The following is a 19,627-nucleotide window of genomic DNA, read 5'->3' as shown; positions in this document are numbered from 1 at the left end:
GTGCTGAAAACATTCCTCAGAGTGTTTGATCCATATTGACAAAATATTATATTATTAATTCTCCCATTCCAACACTTCCCAAAGGTGCTCTATTGGATTGGGATCTGGTGACTGTGGAGGCCATTTGAGTACAGTGAACTCACTGTGATGTTCAACAAACCAGTTTGAGCTTTGTGACATGGTATGCTATCATGTTGGAAGCAGCAATCAAATGATGGGTACCCTGTGCTCATACAGGGATCATTAGCAAAAACATTCAGATAGGCTGTGGTCTTTAAGCAGTACTTAGTTAGTAGTAAAGGGTCCATAGTGTGCAAAACAATATCCCCACCCCATTACACTATGACCAGTTATAGTCTAAATGCACTAAGTTGCTGCCATGTAATTGTATTATTAGATATTTTCTTTAATTAGCAGTTCAGCCGACATATTTGCTTAAATGAAAATGACTTTATGCTGAAACTTTAAAAATGTATTGCTTTCTAAAAGTGTGAACACTGTTATTTTCCAATTACATAATGTAATAACAATGTATCTATGTCAAAGATACATTTGCTTTTTGAATCATTGTTAAAATGTTTTAGTTTTAAATACTTTAATAAATACCCCCCCCCCCCCTCCCGGCCCCCCAAGCAATCTTTATTTGCCTGCCAGGCTTTTAATTTATTTGATAGAGGTAATAAAACGGATTATTTGCCATCAGAGCAATAGATACTGAATGAAGCTTTAGTGGCATAGAGATATTCTAATAATTTACAAAATACTAATGTAAAACACACACACACCAACACACACACACACGTACACACAACAGACAACTTATAAAAGGGAGCATGGTTAAAAAAAAAAAAGCTTAAAAAAATGCGCACCAGTGCATTTTTAATATGAAATTAGATAGAACTCCGTGGATGTATACTGTAAACTAGTCCTTCAGACAAAGTTTTCTTGGAGTTTGACATCTTGTTTGTTCGCTAAACATCTTTGATGCATTTGATTCGTTAACCGCTGGAGGGACCTCTGTGGCGCATGCGCACCTTTCTCACTTTTGGATGACAACTGCGGCAGAGAGATAACGGACAAACACTCAGCGAGAGCTCCGCGGCGAGGGCAAGGGTTCACTGTTCGGGTAAAGGTTTCTCTGTCCTAAATAAAGTAATGAGGTAGAAAGTCAAAAAGTTAACCAACCCAACCGGCTATGGAACAGATTGGCACGGCTACGGTGAAGATGGACCAGAAGTTTGAGGAGATAGATTCAGAGGGCCGGTGGCAGAAACTCTACTCAGTAAGTCTGTTAGCATAGCAACCGCAAAGCTAACGCGGATTGTGAGTACTTAAAGCGCGCATTTATTGGAGTAAAACTAACAGTCCGGAATGCATTTACTATAAAGTTATAACCGTCTTTCCTAAATAATTTCCTTTGTAGCTCATTTTCATGATTTGCGTTATTTTTAGAAGTCGCTGACATACTTTACTTTTAATGTTACCGAAAGCTTAGTCAATGTCATAAGCCCGTGCATATGGTTGAAGCGATTAGCTACATTACATAGCTACGGACTTGTTTACACTGTTAAATCCGCTCTCCCCCCGGGAAGATCCTGCTCTTAGTTCATATGTAATGACTGCCGAAAGTTACCGCGTGTGTTTACGAGTAAACCAACTGGTTTTCTGATTGCTCTCATGTGATAATATATGCCTAGTGAAAATGCTCAGAGAGGGGCGGAACTGAAAATGTAACCGCTTGAATTTGGTACACGTAGTGATTTGTTTCATTACTTTTTCTTTTGTGTCGCTAAACCTTACTCCCGCTGTCCAGGAAATCAGGAACCAGTCCCACGAGTGTTCCTACAAAGTGGCAAAGTATCCGGAGAATCGCAACAGAAACAGATATCGGGATGTCAGTCCATGTAGGTAAACATTTGTATAAAGGCCAGACTGTTTACCTGTCAATTCACAGCCCATGCCCAAATAACATTTCCCTTATCCCACTTGCAGTCGATCACAGTCGGGTGAAGCTGAAGAACACAGAGAATGACTACATCAATGCAAGTCTGGTAGTGAATGAGGAAGCCCAGAGGAGTTACATCCTGACTCAGGCAAGTCCAAGGAGTTCTACACCATGGTTAACCCTCTGAGGTCTAAGTCATTATATGTGCTATCTCCTAACCCTAATCCTGCCCCACAAATGGTGCTTGGAATTTTATCAAACTAAAGCAAATACCTGAATCCCAAATATCTGTTGAGATGTTCAAAATATAACGCTGAATGTGATTCAGAACACGTTTTGCTTTTGTATGTACTATTTTATGTAGTTTAACAGTATCATTAGCGCATCATAAAGTGTTTAATAAGCTTCCACAACATGGGTCCACAAGATAGACAACATAATCATGGTTATTTTGTTGGCTTCAATCTGTTTTTGTGCAGTAGGACTTAGATGCCTCAAACTAAAACATACTTTACTGCTCTGTCATGTTTTTAGTTTGAAGTCTGCGCTTTTGACACAAGTTGAAACCTTAGACTCGGTGAGGATAAGGTTAAGATGCTAGGTCATCTTAAATCGGTCATGTAGTTTGGACACCAGAGTGTTAAGGATCTTGCTTTTAGGTCCATATAGTCCATTATTTATTAACACTGACTGATTATTTAGGCCCTAAAATATCTCTCTATATACACTTTTAGTTCTGTAATATTTATATGAATGTGGCTTTTCCCCCCAGTTCTTATCAAACTGTGTACATGTGGCTAGTTTGCATAATAGTTTCTGCATATGCCCTTCTTCTCCTCATAATTATTTATTATGTTAACCTGTGTACAATTACCACCCGGTTTGTTATTTAACCTCAGCCTCCAATTTCTAAAAATCCACAAAACCCAAACTAAAAGAGCTCAAAATAAATAAAGCAGGTTGGATGTTTCATTTGCTGTTAGACAGAGTTATTTGCATGTGGAAATAGACATAACACGGCACAGCAAATCCCTGAGCTGAGTAACTCAATCTGTTATCACAAGAAAACAAACTTCCAGGTGAGAATTTGACTAAGGGCGACCTGTTTAGAGATATCGACTCACACTTTTACCCCCATTCTCACATCAAAGAAGAAGCAAAGAGTTAAAGTCTGCATTAAAGTGGGAACATTAGGATTTTTTTTGTAATATTCAGGTTACTGGCTTGACTTGGCAGACGTGAATAGACCTGTTTGTAAGAGGTTATTAATGAGACTTACCTCTGAATGTAACCTAACCCTGTTTGACAAACAGAAACTGAAGTGGTCCTTCTTGCTTCCAGCGCCTCCTGAGACCAAAGCTCTTGTTCAGAATACAATTTTAATTTCTCCTAGTTATTTTGGATTAATTGGACCTGACAGTATAAAAACTAAGCATCACCAAACAAAGTTGTTTTTTCTTCTTATGGGGACACTTGGTTTGTTTTACACCATAAGACAATACAGTTACCAGTGTTTGACCCTTTAATCCCCAATTACTGTGGCTGTAAAACTACAAAATAATTCTGATCTTTGAGCTGGCATTTGAATTTTCTCTCTATCCCAAAATGTTTGATGAGTTATGGTAATGTGAAGCACACATGGTAAAACCTAGGCAGAGCTGATTTCCCTGTCTGTATTCAGACTACAGTACCTTGTAGATACTACTGTGTTGCCATGATACATCAAATATTGCCATAAAGTTGGTTTTCTCTATCTTCCGGATCAGTTTGAATTTTGTCTGTAGGACAAACAGTGACAGAATTACAGTCAGTTAAAGAGTGGCTGTGAAATGGACTGGCCGCTGAGCCGATGGTATATAAAGGGTGAACTTTATTGAGCAGAGTGAAGTATAAGGTGCATTATAGCTAAAAAAGTAAACCCCCCCATATGAGGAAAGCTGGTCATAGGAAGTTCCATAATGATCCATATGTGCTTATTCAAATCCTTTACACACATGGCACACCTGTGGCGGCTTCATTTATTATTTTAGCTCAGTTGTTCCTGATATGGAGATTAGCAGTCAGAAGTAGACAGTTAATCAAAATCCACATTGTTGTTACTGAGGCAGCTGAGCTATCATATGTCTGGTTGCACAGGTTCTGAGGTCCATTACACAGATTTAAAAATACTTCTTAGTAATTCTGTTCCTTTTACTAATTCAGACATGTTTTTGTTGTTAGTTTTATTGTTTAGTTTAATTTGCTTTGCTCATCCAGCCAAAGGACCGTGTCTAATGCCACAGCAAGTTCTTGTGAACTGTGGCCGTCTCTAACACAGTTCACAAGAACCACTATTCCTCTGAGTTTTTGTCATATTTTAGTGAAATAAAATATGCGCGTGGTGATTATCTAATAGCTCTTCACTTAAACTGTGCTGAAAGTCAAGGTCACATTTTTTTGTGAGTTGTAAAGGATTGTGACGGATGAGCTACTGTGTCATTGACGTTATGGCCAATTTAAATTCAACGTCATGAAAGTCCAGTAGTGCTTATTGTATCAATATTGTGCTAATAGATGTTTACCAACACTGTCATGACCTCTCTCATCCTTTATATTTAAATTCAGGACTTTGTATTAGCATGGCAGTTTGTATAAGATATTAATATAACACTAAGATATGGTATATATTAATTATACTCGGTGTGGTCAGTATATCTTCTGTGGTTGTGTGTTTGCTAGTAACTCAAAGAACAAGATATGGCAAAAGACATCCTGAAAACTGTGGAAATATATTTAGTTACATCATAAGCTGTGGATATTACACATGAACTGAAGCTTTCGTGTTTAAAAACAATCGCTGAAATACAGAGATGCTTTTGGAAGCAGCACGTCTCATCCAGCTTGCAGGCTGGCTGCCAGGGTTGCTGCTTGTCGGATAATGATGTCTAAATCTCTCTACCACCGGTTGTAATTGCAGTTTTGTTGAAAATATTTCCTTATATCACTAACTCTGTCAGTGATTTTTTTTTAGCCTTTACTAATTAAATCAGAATGACTGCAACAACATATTATATAATGACATTAAGATAAAAGTCATTTGAAACCTAAGAAATACCACAAGTTTGTGAAGCGAGAGAAGAGAGGTAGGCTAGAAGCTGTGAAACACTCACGTTAACAGAGTTTTATTTATCAGAAGGAACACTGATCTTTTATTGCTTCTTGAAAAGAATTAAAGGGTGTTTTCACATAATTAGCCTTTGAAATTCTTTTTATTGCTACGTTATCTGGCGTGACTAATAGTTGTTGACATTTTGAGGACACAGTTATTACAAATATCAGCTGAAATTCTCTCTTTAAGAGTCAGGAATTCATGCCACAAGAGTTGTGGTGATCATGTGACGGGTTTCAGTTGGTGCAAAACGTTGTATGAAACCAAAACCTTTACCATTGGTTCTTAACCAGACGTGCATTCTTCCTACACAGATTTGAATATTTTCAAGTCTTCAGGAAATGAAAGGACAAATGACTTCAACGGTCATCACCACAGTTAAACAGCCCGGGCTGATAAGACTCTTTATTTATGATTCTGCTCACCATGCACTGACTGCTACCTCGCTAATTTAAAGCTACTGAGCGTTTTCACGATTAAACACGACAACCCTGTATCGCGTGTTTCTCACTTCAGTAACAGATTGTAAAGAGTTGGGCCGGAGGATATTTTTGAGATGTTGACTAACAACATTTTTTAGTCTAGTCTTACACACTTGAGTTCTGTCAGTCATCCATAACATCCAGTGGGTTATTTTTTTTTCACACTTTTTGTTTTCTTGTATTGCTTCTTTGGAGATGAGTCATCTGTGGTTTGTTAAAATGTTACAGCATCCCACTAGTCTGATCAGAGTCAGCTGAAAGTAGTTACACAAAGCAATCATTACACATTTAAAACTATAACCAAAATTGCAGCAGTTACTTTCCACATCAATAAATGTGATGATGATTTTTTTTTTAAACTTTTAATCCTTTAATTTTCTTTCTTTTTAATCCCGTATGTTATGTTTTCTTGGCTGTGATGATGGGCTTCTCTGTGGCTGACGACTGAAGACCGCGTAAAATGTTCCTCAGCATAACTCCAGAGAAATGGCTCGTGAGGTCAAGTTAATTCCTGTAGCACATTTAAAACAAAGTGCTGTAAAATTATCAACAGAGTTTGAAAAAAAGGCATCATAAATTGAAACTCATTATGATTGAAATGCTGAAGAATAAAAAAGAGTTTTCAAAGAGTTTTGAATGTGTCTAATGTTGGAGAGGTCCTGATGTGAAGGAGCAGGGTTTTTTTAATATCAAAAAAATGAGCCGGTCATCTTGATGTTTAAGCACTTGTATTTTTTATTTCTGTTTAGCAGGAATGCAGCAGAGACTACTGACTACTGTACCTCTGTCTTATGTATTCTGAACATAAAGGCAGACTTTTAAGAGACTCATGAAAGACCTTTGACATTTTGATGGTTTTCAGCCCACCAATAATTTACTCAGCTCAGCCACATGGTAACCTTTAGCAGTTTTGATCTTTAACTCTTGCTGTCATGCGGCAAATCTCTGCGGCATGCTGACCATAAGATTAGAGACCAACCTCTGTGTGTTGCATGGCTAATATATTGAGTGGATCTGATGTTATTGTTCAAAGCATAGACATCACATGAATTTGTTTTGTGGACCTCCCACTCTTCCAGCTGTGTAACTGATTGAAGCGTTTGTTTGTTTTTCTGTTTATTTATTTATTTATTTTGTCCACAGGGCCCCCTCAGGAACACCTGTGGTCACTTTTGGCTCATGATCTGGGAGCAAAAGACCAAAGCAGTCATCATGCTCAACAGAGTCATAGAGAAAGGCTCGGTGAGTGTAGAGTACAGCAGATACAGATTACACTCTCTGGTATGACTTCTGTTATTCGACTGTGTGCACCCACACACAGAAATTTGCAGAAATATCAAATAGACCACAGAAAAACTTGTCAAGAGATCGACTGTTTTATCTTCAGCCACACACACACACACGCACACTTACTTGCTTGCTGGTAGTGTGAAATAATTTAAGCACTTTTTAGTGCTCATATTAAACTTTTTAAATGGTCAGATGTCAAGTAACACACCACATTTACATCCACGATGAAATATCCAATAATCATGACTGCATCCATGGATCCAATGACGTTTTCCTAAGAACTTCACAGCGAGGTCTCACAGTGTTTCGGTTTGATGTGTATTTGCAAAGGGTTCAGTTTTCCCTCGTCTCATCACAACAGTAGAGAAATTCCCACATCCAAGTCTTGACTTGACTTCAGTTGTTAATTACTTTTAAGCTGGCCCAGGCCCACACTCTCTGGTAAATATTTTCATTCAAATCCTTCACTAAGCTTTAAGTAATCCTGTTAATAAACAGGGAAACAAACAAATGGACAGACCTAAGCATCACGTGACCTCCTTGGCAACAAAAAGCCAACATTTGGTAAAAAGAGGCAGTCGGTGATGGCGATGGATAATCTCAACCCCCCAACTGAGGCCTCACAGACAGCTGTTTACTCAACAGGGTCGGTTCCTTACACATCTTAGTATCGTCCTTTTCTGTAGCGATTTTAAATCTGGCTGAAAATGCAATCTTTTGTTTTTATTTTCCAAACCAGCATTCCTGAGATGTCACAATGTGATATTAAGCCCCTTTTTTTCATAATCACAACATTATCTGATAACAGCTCTACTGTGTTTTTTTTGCCTATACTGGCATGAAACCTGAAGGAATTTGTTTTTCTTACAACACTGGCCGACAGACCTCGCAAGGATGACTTAAGTTGTCTTTTTCGACACGCTCGTGTTACTCTGCACACACTGAAACAATAACCTGGCATCCTTATATTTACACACTGCAAAAGCCATTTTGGAAAAGCTCCATTTGAGTGGGAGAAATGTGTTTTTGTTTGTTTGTTTTTTGTCTGGATGCAGAGCTGCAACATGAAACGTGAAAAAATGTGGGTTTATAAATTTTAGAGGCTTAATCTGTATGTACTCTCGCCCTCCTCCTGTCAGCAGGATTACTGGAATTCAGTGTTTTGACAGTGTGTTCACACACAGATGTATTGAGTGGATCTGGGATGCAGCCAAACCTCTCAACTCCTCTAACTCCAGTGATCCTGCAATGTTCAGATTAAACACGCACACTAAAAGTCTGTCGTGCAGAGCAGCTGTGACCTCTCTGTTTCTCCGTAAAGCAGCTGAAGTGGATCCTGCTGGGTCATGAGATTCACTCTGTGCCGGTTTTCTTTGAAATGAAAGATACAGAGCACCTAATCAACAGATATTTTTAAACTCACAAGGATCTTCTCTGTAGATTGGCAAAGTTGAGTGATAAACTTAGACTTGCTGAATTGGAATTGAACAAGGCTTTACATTTGGCAGGGACTAACTGACATAAACGTCTACAGGAAGGAAGTACACAAATACTTTTTTTAAGCAGAGTTATACATGTTTTGTGTCATGTGACGTTAGCGTCAGTGTCACCGGGTAGAATTAAGAAGATATTTGACTGCAATGTGTGTAAAGTTATTATTCAGCGTCCCTGAATAGCCGCTTCTACTTCTCCTTTTAATGTGTGTGTTTCCTCTCATGTGATAGGAAAAGTGTGCCCAGTACTGGCCCACAGCAGAGGAAAGGGAGATGGCCTTCAGAGACACACGCTTCTTGGTCACACTGCTGTCAGAAGACACCAAGTCTTACTACACCACCAGAAGGCTGGAGCTGCAGAACATTCAAGTAGGCCACAGCATTACTCAGTGTGGGGAATTACCAGCAAAAGGTGGCGAAGGAGAAGTAAAATTTAGAGGTTTCACACCAAAGATTTGCCCTTATTCACTAATGACACATATTATTATTATGTTTTGTTTTTTTATCAGATTTTTACAAAGCTTTTCTCCCACGCAAACAAAGGTTTTGCAGTGTGGAGGTGGGAAGATGTCGATGGAAAATGTAAATGAGGTGCAAACGATGCAAGAGAGCAGTCTGATACGTTTTAAATAAATGGCAAATGCACAAAGTACAGCGTAAAATCAAATCATTTAATTTTGAGTTTCTGTAATCCTCCAGCTACTTGTTTCATCATATTTAAAATGAGCGCCAAAAGGAGCGTTCTTAATGGAAATTTACAGCCAAGTTTATTTTGCTGGATTGGTGTTTTTTCAGGAGCAGGTTTATTCAACAAAAAGAAACTGAAAGTGTTGTTGCTGACTTGTTTGCCAAGTCCAGTTCTTAAACTGAAGTAACCTCCAGTTACCCCAGTCAGCACTGATAAAGACAACTGAAAGTGTAAATACACATAGAGCAAAGTTTTAGAGTTTAACTGCTAGTGAGCCCTGCTTTATCTCCTTTCACAGACAGGGGAGAAAAGGGAGCTCTACCACTTTCATTACACAACGTGGCCCGATTTTGGTGTCCCCGAGTCCCCGGCTTCCTTCCTAAACTTCCTCTTTAAGGTGCGGGAATCTGGAGCACTGGGCACAGATCAAGGACCAGCTGTGGTGCACTGTAGCGCTGGAATCGGACGCTCAGGGACGTTTTCACTAGTTGACACATGCCTGGTCCTGGTAAGTCCTGGGTCTTTGTTCTACGCAAGCTCCGACTGAATGCGTTTCATGTATTTTTGCTACCTCCACCAAGGAGATTATTTTTGTAGTAGTGTTTGCGTGTGTGTCATTCTGCCTGTAAGCACAATAGCTTGAAAAGCTTTGAATGAATTTTGATAAAACTTTGTAGGGGTGTAGAGTGGGGTCATGTTAATGGTCCATTAAAATTTGGCTTACATCCACCAATGTCTTCAGGGTCAACATATTGATTTAATGGTCGAAAATTACTAAAAACGCTTTATAACTTAGAAGCTACAAGTCTTAGAAGCTTGCAGTGTATTGTCAACATATAGAAAGTATGGTATATAGAAAGATTTATCATATCATGCCACATTTGACCTCTGATCTTTCCTTCACAGTCAACAGATTGAGCTAAAGGTCAAAGAGATAATAATGCTATATAGAGATATTTTAAAATGTGTTTCTTACTGCCATTGTTTGTATTGACAACATAGAGGCAGTGCTATATGGGGATTCTAAGTATATTGTTACTTTGGACCTCTGTCCTCTTCTTCAAGGTGAAATAAGGTCAAACCGCCATAAAAGATCTTTTGTGTTTAAAACTCTCCTTAAATTCTGCTGCCTTTGTTTGTATTGGCAACATTTAAGAAATGAAACTGATACATGGGGATTTTAAAAATCACTTTATAGTTTGGATCGAAGTTTAATTGTGTCAGGTTTGACTTTTGACCTCACTTTTACATTTCACATATGCCTTTCCTTCGAGTTGACCTCAGAATCTGTTATTTTCAATGTACTACACATTTTCTTATTTACGTTGAAAAAGGACAAAGAAAACAAAAACAAAATGAATATACACAAAATACAATACTGTTCTCTTAAATGTAAATACTGCCCAGAGGGTGCGCTGCCCTGGGCGAGGTTTGCCCTCTTTGACCTGTGCTTATTTTAAAGATTAACACACAAGTTATTATTTGACATTTGTATGTGCACTTTATGTTAAGAAATGGCATGAGCTCAGTAACTTTCGTAATGAATCTATTGGCGCTTGAATATGAAAATAATTGTGTTTGAATGTCTGACTGACGCACCTTAAGCACATAGATATAAGAGAAAAAATGCTGAAAAAATAAAAGTGAAGTACATTTACGTTTATCCCACACTCCAAATACAACACAGTTTTGCATTTTGAGAAAACGCAGTATAAGGGTACAAAAATATTTTTAAAACTTCTACACTGAAATTATGGCTGTCTTTGCTTGCCCTTCCTCCTAAAAGAGCACAGTAAGGTGTAGCTTTAGAGGCAGGTTTTGATAGTTTATATAACATCCTGGAAATAAAGCCTGTTGGGAAATGTCAGAAAGCTCCTTTTTCCTCTAAACCAGCTGGCAAGCTGTCACTGTGTTTGTGTTTCATTGACAGAATCTGGCAGGCTTCCAGAGTGATAATGTTGTACTGTAGTTAACCATTCACTGTCCTTATTTTATGTGAGTTTACTCACTATAGCCTTCCAAAACAGACAGTGCTTTGAATAAATACAGGATTAACTTAAAAATACAGACTCAAACATTCAGGTTATTTACAAGTTTATGCTGTAGATGAAAAAATAATGGAGATTAAATTGATTTGGATTTCCCTTTGAAAACATGGGTTAACATAAAGAGATTTGGGATTTCCTTCTGGTTAATGGAAATGTGTATTATTGCTGTATCTTCTAGATGGACAAGAGGAAAGACCCCTCATCAGTAGACATCAAAAGCATCCTGCTGAACATGAGGAAATACCGAATGGGCCTGATTCAGACTCCTGATCAGCTGCGATTCTCATACATGGCTGTCCTTGAAGGGGCAAAGTTTATCATGGGAGACTCATCTGTACAGGTAGCTGTTCCAGACAGGAATAAAAAAATAAAAAACAATTAGGTGACTTTCTTTCTCAATCCGTTGTTCGTGTGTAAATTTGGAGGCCTGTGTGTAGTCCCACTTTTTTAGCAGGAGTTATTTTTTTCTGAAAAAGATTTAGAATCAGCAGACTGCGAAATATTTTCATATTTTACTGGGGGCTTACTTTGTGAATTAGTCAAAGAGAGATGGTGGAATATTTGGGGATTGGAAAGCCAGGCTGACAACTTGAGATCTGAAGGCTCAAACAAAGTATTATAATAAGCCCAGTGTGAATTACAATGCAAGAAAATGATAACTAAAACATTGGTATTCTGTTCTTCCATTTAAACTCAGACTGTGTGTTGAGTCTGAGCTTTTCTAGGACACATAGATAAACACAAGTATAGCAGTAAATATAAATCAAACGCATGGTATCTGTTTACTTTATATGGAAGGAATATTATTTATCTACAAAATCCCCAAGTTGTAAATCAAGGGAACTATATTTGTCAGTAAGGGAGCCACATTATGGCCACACTGATTTGGTTGGTGTGCATCACTATGATCCTGCTGGGTGCAATGTGTTCCCAAGAAAATTATTGCTTTTTGCTTCCTGCGCACTTGTTGAAGTAGTAAACATAAATTTTTTGTTGCGCAAAAGGGCAAGTGTGCAATTGTAAAGCGCAAACTGCGTCCAGGATGGAAACAATTGTATTATACTGCTAATACAATATATGCTAATACAATACAACTTTGACTCTTTGCAAACATCTGCACAGACAGCATGCAAATGCTAAGCTAGGCAAGACTCAGAGTGATGTTAAAGCTGAGTGCATGCAGTCCTCAGCCCAGCACCCAGAGCCTGATCTTCAACACGTAACAAAGGAAGTGTTGAGCAGTCAGACTATACCCTCCATTACTCCCTGTTGATGTTTCTACAGTAGAATCACCATGGCGATTGCCATGTAACGTGTAGTGTAACTAATTACTCCCTCGAGGGAGTAGTTAACTAACAATAAATGTGTAATACATTACCCCAACACTGCTACAAACCGAATACAAAGTCAACTTTTAGTCTTTACTTACAAAATAACTGTTTCCGTCTTTGCTCTCTGTCTTCAGCAATTATTGTGGAGATGAAGACAAGAGCAGACAAGGACACAGCAGTAATGTATTCAGAGCTAATAGGTTTAGAAGACTGCGATACACACTACCAAATTCTTCTTAAAATTTAGGTTTTGTTTTCTTTTGAGAGTCCTAAAAGGTAGACAGATTTTACATTGTATTGTCTTTGAATCCTTATCCTTGAAAAATGCTATCTGAGACAGTCCTTTACATGCAGCACCAGGCGCTCTGCGTTGTATTTACGTATTTAACCTCATAAACCTAACCTGCTCTATATACTTTTGTTGCACAATGTCATTTTACAGAGTGGAAACACACAGAATGTTTTGTCACTGGAAAAAAGTACTGCTGTTCCCATCCTGTTTGCTGTCAATCTTTCCGTGTAGAATCAGTGGCGGGAATTATCCAAGGAAGATCAGGAGCCGCTATCAGAGTCTCCCCCTGCACCTCAGCCACAGGCCAGGTGTCCGACGGAGCGGCACAATGGCAGCCAGCAGGAGGACGGAGGGGACTACAGACAGGACGGCAAAGCGCCTGCACAGTCTCCCTGCAAGGAGCAGGAGCTCGATGGCAGCACAGCACAGTCAGTACAGTGAGTCTGATAAACAAAAAGCGTGTGTAGATTATCAGCCAATAATCAGCTGATTGACCTATTACTGGTTCAACTTCTAACAAAGTATGAATGTCAGAGTGAGGATAGATGTAAAGTGAATCCGATGAAACCCATAAAAAATAGAAGAAAAAATTAAACTGGGATTAAAAAACCAAACAAAACAATGAAATTAACTGAAATGACACTTTGTACTTAAATTTTAAATGGCAAACTTAGAGGAAACATCTTTAGTTTTAGACTTTTTCAGTTTGGTCACATTTGTCAGCACAGCCGATTGTCATTATAAAGTGTGTTTTAAAACTGGTCTGACTTCTTTATTCTATCCCAGGCAATTACTTCCCACATTATAATAACTGAAAATACTGAAACTTACACTGATTCTAATGAGAACCAAACTGAAATGAGAAAATCCACTCTGGAAACAAATCTGAGAAAAACTAGAATCTATAAAACCAGGAGTAAAAACTGATGACAAAATGTTAAACTATACCGTCTCTGTTTGGTGTCATTTGGACTTGGCTACAGGCTACATGTGTAAAAAAAAATTAAATGTACCGTTGTTACTAAACAACTGTTTACCTGCGTTCCTCCTTTCTACGCAGAAAACGACGCAGGGAAGACAGCATCTCCAAATCGAGCACAGCCAAGACACCCCAAAGCAAGTCCAGGACAAATGACTCTGAGAGGAAGAGAAAAAGGTGATTAAAGTTTTGGTTTAAACCACTTTTTACTCTCTTTTTTGTTTTTTATAGTCAAATCATCAAGTTGGTGTTCTCTGGGATGATTTTTCATGCACCATGTCAGTACCTGCTGAAATTTGGACTGCCAAGCGTTACATATGTGTGTAAAAAATAATCAACGTGGGCAAATTTAGGTAGTCCATTGGGGTTAATTACCCCAATGGAAGTCAGGTACACCACTGTGTTGTATTTAATAAATGGCTTTAGCAGTAAGCGAGGTGTTAAAATGCATAAATTGAGGCATCGAATGATTTTGCACTCTCTTAGGTCTTTATTTTCTTGTAGACAGCGGAGAAGAATTTTTATTTGACCACTGTTACGATGTCAAATACAAGAGGATACAAGTCATTTTTCAGCTACACTTTAATTTACTTTAAGGGATACACAGGCTTTCCCAGTGTGTGACTTAAACCTCTAATAGCAGAAGTTACCCCAAGTCGGTCTTGAAACTTCATTTTTTTTAGCTTTTATAATTTTCTGTTTCTGTTTCTCATAATTCTTATGCATCGACTCCTCTAGCCTAGCCAGCTGACACACAGCTTACGTTCTCATGAAGGCACAGGTTGACACCTTATTTCTGATGACAGTGCACCTCAAGAGAAAAAAAAAAACTGCTTCTCACTGAATCACTTCTGAGAAGGCAGCCTTTGTTGTGTGACATGTCAGCGTTGTTCCAGTAATACAGGCAAAACTGCGCCATTTCTGTGAAGATCTTACACTGTTGTTGTGGTTCTCCTGGACAGTTTGGGCTGCATTTGCTGCACATGACAAGAGCTCGGCTGTCCGGCGGGGGGCGGTGTATCTTTACCCCCCTCTGAGGCAGCAACGACAACCACGGAGAGCGCGTTTAACGGACGAAATTTACCCGCAGCTTTAAAAAACAAAACAAAAGAAAGAACACCCACTCTTGTACATGGAGGTCTGTGTGTTTGCGTGTGTGCAGGTGTGTGTATGTAAGTGTGTATTGCTGTGTTTTCTCTTGGGGTTTTGTTCTTCCTTTGATGATTTGCTTGGCTCTTGTGGTTTTGGAGTTGTTAATTTTGGCTGCACTCTAGCATGCTGCGCGAGTGTGAGTACATTTGTGGTTGTTGGTTTTCGAAACTCTGAAATGTCAGGTTCGGTTGGAACAACGCAAAATGCTAATTATTATTATGCATCATATATTTGAATTTGCCGTCAGCGTTTTATCTCTGCAGTAAACCCTGTCAAGAAAGTGGGCGTACGAAAGATTAATCAACAACCTCTGCTTTGAAAATAAAAGTCATGCAAGGAAGGAGGCCTGGAAAGAGAAGGCAGAAGCATAGATTGTCCCTTGGCAGTTATAGAAAAATACATCAGTGATTGGACCTTTGATGAAGCCCTCCATCCTGCCGTTCTGACAAATGAGGAGTGGGTCTGACTGAAAACCCAGCTGAGTCTACTGATGGTCAAACGCCCACAGCTTCAGTTTTAAAATCTTGATACCTGTGCTCCAGCGGAAATCCACTCGGTGTTTTGTCAGTCGATGTATTTCTGAAATATTCGGTTGTTGTAAGCAGCTGAAAGTGCCCCTCTATGGATCAAACGCCACATCAAGATGCAGTCAGCGCTAACTTTTGAAAAATCAGCAGTCTTAGCTGCTCACAGCAGTTTGCTTTCTGTTTTCACAAAGCTCATTTTAAGCTATTTGCTGGCTAACACACAAAATAAGCAGCACTGCCAAAGTAGCAGTGAAACACCAGAAAAGCTTTTTTTTTTAAAAAGGCTCTGGTTCCAGATGTGAATTTCCCCATTCATTTTCTCTATTTACTTTTCCTAAAATCCTCATACTGAGAGTTTTAGGCCTTGATCAAAGCCAAACAACCCATGAGGTAAAGCATGACCATAAAAATCTTTGTTTGGGATCACAAAATTAAAGGAAAACAAAAGAAAAAAGGTGCATTACTGGGTACACAATTAATGGTGAAGAAATTACTCGTCCCAATAGTGCAAAACCTAATCAAACTGAATTCTTTTCATTTCTGTATTGCTGTAAAATAATAGTGTTGTGTGTGTGTGTGTGTGTGTGTGTGTGTGTGTGTGTGTGTGTGTATATATATATATATATATATATATATATATATATATATATATATATATATATATATATATATATGTGTGTGTGTGTGTGTGTGTGTGTGTGTGTGTGTGTGTGTGTGTGTGTGTGTGTGTGTGTGTTTGTGTTTAGTAAAGGATAGTGTAGTTGTGTGTATGGTACAGTTCTTTGTTCCCGATTGCAGTGACAGCTCTTGCAGTTTCTGAACTTTCTTCCCACTAAGCAATCTGCAGATTTAAACATTGCCACGGTAACACCAGCCTCCACCAATCACAGACGTTGCCGATTCAATTTAAGATTGTGGGTAGGCTAGTTTTGTTTTTTTGGTTTTATGGCCCATAATCAAAAATCCTCCTGGAGAACATGAATGGGATTTTTACTTCTGGAACCTCACCTGTGTCATTGTAACATTTGTGAGAGGAAGCAGCCAGAAGTGCATCTCAAACACACAAATCAAAGAGTTCAAAGATATATTGATGTATTTTCAGGATGATAATTAAAAAACAGTCTAAAGAGTACACAGCTGATTGCAGCTGCCTGTGGCTCTGCTAAGGCGTACCCTGATTTGTGATCCTTTTTCTTCTAACTTAATGGAGACAGTAAAATATATTAAAATAATCTTGTTGAATTCGGAAAGCCTCCCTAAACAGTTGCCCCCCACATAGAAAGAATGCAGGTTTAAAGAACATCTGCTTTGGCTTAACTTTTTAAAATAATGAGTGGATATGTCTGGATTTGCTGCATGTTTTTTCTATCTTGAGGACTTTATTGTGTCTGTTTTCCTAGTGGATTTGTGTATTGTGAAGTGCATCAATTGTGTTTTGGACTTTATAAAGTTTGAATATTAAATCAGCAGCTTTTCTTACTTAAACAGGCTGGAAGATCAAAAACACTTCCTGTTGCTCAACTAACAACTAATTTTTAGATCCTTTTCTTTTCTTTTCTTTTTTCTTTGCTTGTGTGTCTGGAAATAGTTGAAGTGCCTGTAAGTTACGTAAAGCGCTTCAGTGTTTACTTCTATCCAACCAACAGTCCCAGACCTCAAAACGGAAGAGGCTGAAACTACACACATGTAGTTTGATGTGTTATTAAAGCAGTCAGAGTTAATGTAAGTGTAATTTCAGGCCCGACTCCAGCTCTACAGCAGTCATCTACGTTCTTCATTTTAGCACTGATCATTAGATCTAATGGAGAGGGCAACTTTTGCTTTACTTTACAAAAATATTGAACATTTCTCTGAGATGTGGGGAAAAGCTTGGCTGTATCCGTAACATACCATTGTTGGTTGTGATTACACTACGTCTTTACCCTTGCACGTTGGAACTGGAGGAGCTGGTTTGGTAGCTCACTTTGACTCTATGACTACATACTACAGTTGTGTGCAGGGCTTTTCCTGCCTAGAGGAATTTCTGGCACCCTCCAGAAAGTGCAATAAAAATCACTGCCATTGTTTGTTGAAATAGAATTTACTCGAGCATGATAGACTTGAATTAACACAGACTCCTTACCTTTACTGTACTCTGGGTGCGGCTGGGTACTACACTGTAGCATTTCTGTATACCTGAACTTCAGTAGTGTGTTGGTAACGTTCCCCACAGAAGCACAGATTCATACAGTACCACAGCCAAGTGTACGCATCATCAGCAGCACAGGGCAAACCACACCAGCAGTCAAAACACGAGCAACTTCAGCAGCTGGATACTGTTGGAGGTTGGCCTTTTAAAACAAACACTGGGCACTGAAATATCATATTGGTATCTAAAAGCTAGTCCTAAAAGCAAAGAACGAAACAGGGATGTCTTTGGACGCTTTAAAATAACGAAACATTTTCGTGTTTCAGCTGAAAGCTTCTGAACCACTCGGGGGTTTTCCTGGCTCTCATCGAGCCTTTGGAGGGTACATAAATATGATTGGTTGAGACAAAGACCTCAAGTTACAAAAGGTTACTATGGTATTGCTGGCCATAAACAAATAAACAGTTGTGGTGATCTTTTTCTTTTGGGGGGGATTTTTGTATGCAGGAAACCCCCTGTGAGTGTGACGAGTTTTATTAAGCATAACAGCTGCTTTTGCTGCTCTGATAGTCGGTCTGATGTTGATGTGATCAAAGTGATCTTTAGATTCCTGCTTTCTGCGGTTTCATCACGGCAGCTCGGCCAAGCCTAAGATACTAACGGGATTTTTCGTAGCACGGCTTCCTTTGATCACTCTTAAGCTTCACTGACCGACAGAAAAAAGTTTTTTTGAGTTTAACAGGAACTTATTTTTCTTTATTTTCTTTTCACAGGGCGAAAACCAGCGACTACTAACCACCTCCACCTGTAGCCACAACTCTGGCAGCAAAGCCAACATCGGCAGGGAACTCCAGCTCTCTCCCAATCTTCCTCACCTCCATGTCCTCAGCTAGCGCTCCTTTTCCTTTTCATTGCTTGTGTGTCTTTTTTTTTCCTTGCATACCGGCCTATCATCATTAGTTAGAGCCAACATTTCTGTTTCTTCTACCATCAGGAACACATCACGTCCACCTCCGGCTCACCTTTCCGATCTCTCATCCTCATTGTTTACAGTGGACACTTTGACATTCGTTTAAAGACAAGCACACCAGCGCTTTACCCCTCTGGCCACACCTCAACCTTAAACTGTCAATGCTGCTTCCGGAGTCAAAAGATTTGTTTTTTCTTTCTCTCGCTCTCTTTTTTGGCATTAATAATATTATTTTGCAGCTTTCTCATTCTTTTACGCTCATTTACATTCATGAAATTCAGACTGAAAATAGGGGCTATGCATTGCCAATTTGTAATGCTGTTTATATGTGTATTTTTGGAAAAGGGTAAAAAACATTTTTTCAGAGGCAAAAGTAAAAAATGTTCTATTTTTTATAATAAATTACTTGAAGTTTTTCAGGTGATGTGGGGCCGGCTGAATGAAACACACTGTCTCGCTCCCATGTGAGAAATTCAGTGACATGTAATGTTTCCATGATGTACATAGTGTTCTTCTTTTTTTTTTTAAGAGAGATGTGTACAAAATGACATATTTTTGCTTGTAAAGGAAACCCTGAATACCAAAAGAAGAAGAAAAAAGGACGAAAGCTTATGTTACACACCTGGATAAAGTAGAAAGCTGATTTAAAGCTGACTTGTTCTCCTTTTGAAACAAATTGTCTTAAGTTTGTTTTTGTTTTTTAGAGTGTAATCTGTAATTAAAACTGGTATCATCTAGTTTACATACAAACTGTTCTTCTGTGGTTATTTATCTACAAACCTGTTGGTTTGGTGCTATATTAATGAAATATAACAATAATAATAATAATATTAAAACAATAATATATGTCTTCTTTTGGATGAAAAGAAGTTGGATAAATTGGAAGAATTAGTATTTGGTTAGCTAAAATTATCAGTTGTAAGCTAAACGAAGATTACAAAGACACATAACCATCCATAAAATTATATTTAGTCATTTTTTAAATGTAATTTTATGATGATTTGGTGTTCAAGATGTAAAACTAAACATTTTTAGTAGCAGGAGGATAGATTTTTGTCAGTTTTTCCTTTAGTTTTCATACTAAGCTAAACTAGCAGTATGTAGGTTGTTGCCCACAGTGGTTGTAAATGCTGAGACCCAGTAAATATAGTAAG

The 19,627-nt window shown here is 38.5% G+C and overlaps 1 protein-coding gene across 4 annotated transcripts; it reads left to right on the top strand.

Moving 5' to 3' along the window:
- Window positions 1-1,041: 1,041 nt before the first annotated feature.
- ptpn2b (protein tyrosine phosphatase non-receptor type 2b) lies at window positions 1,042-19,223 on the top strand. 4 transcript variants are annotated; one of them, XM_026156256.2, is made up of 10 exons: window positions 1,042-1,282; window positions 1,814-1,904; window positions 1,993-2,093; window positions 6,719-6,817; window positions 8,590-8,727; window positions 9,345-9,554; window positions 11,273-11,434; window positions 12,949-13,145; window positions 13,778-13,873; window positions 18,277-19,223. In XM_026156256.2, exons 1-10 carry the CDS (start codon window positions 1,196-1,198, stop codon window positions 18,296-18,298), a joined length of 1,203 nt encoding a protein of 400 aa, XP_026012041.2. In that variant the 5' UTR covers window positions 1,042-1,195; the 3' UTR covers window positions 18,299-19,223. The 4 variants fall into 4 exon arrangements, with proteins under 4 accessions (XP_026012041.2, XP_080152801.1, XP_026012040.2 ...); XM_080296675.1 differs by lacking the exon at window positions 18,277-19,223 and adding an exon at window positions 14,659-14,801; XM_026156255.2 differs by having other exon boundaries at window positions 1,056-1,282; window positions 12,949-13,154.
- The last annotated feature ends 404 nt before the right edge of the window (window positions 19,224-19,627 follow it).

Source organism: Astatotilapia calliptera, chromosome 22 (genome assembly GCF_964374335.1).
Source record: "Astatotilapia calliptera chromosome 22, fAstCal68.1, whole genome shotgun sequence".
Taxonomy (NCBI): Eukaryota; Metazoa; Chordata; class Actinopteri; order Cichliformes; family Cichlidae; genus Astatotilapia; species Astatotilapia calliptera.
Note: the sequence above shows the minus strand (reverse complement) of the source record. Positions and strands in the feature narration are given on the sequence as shown.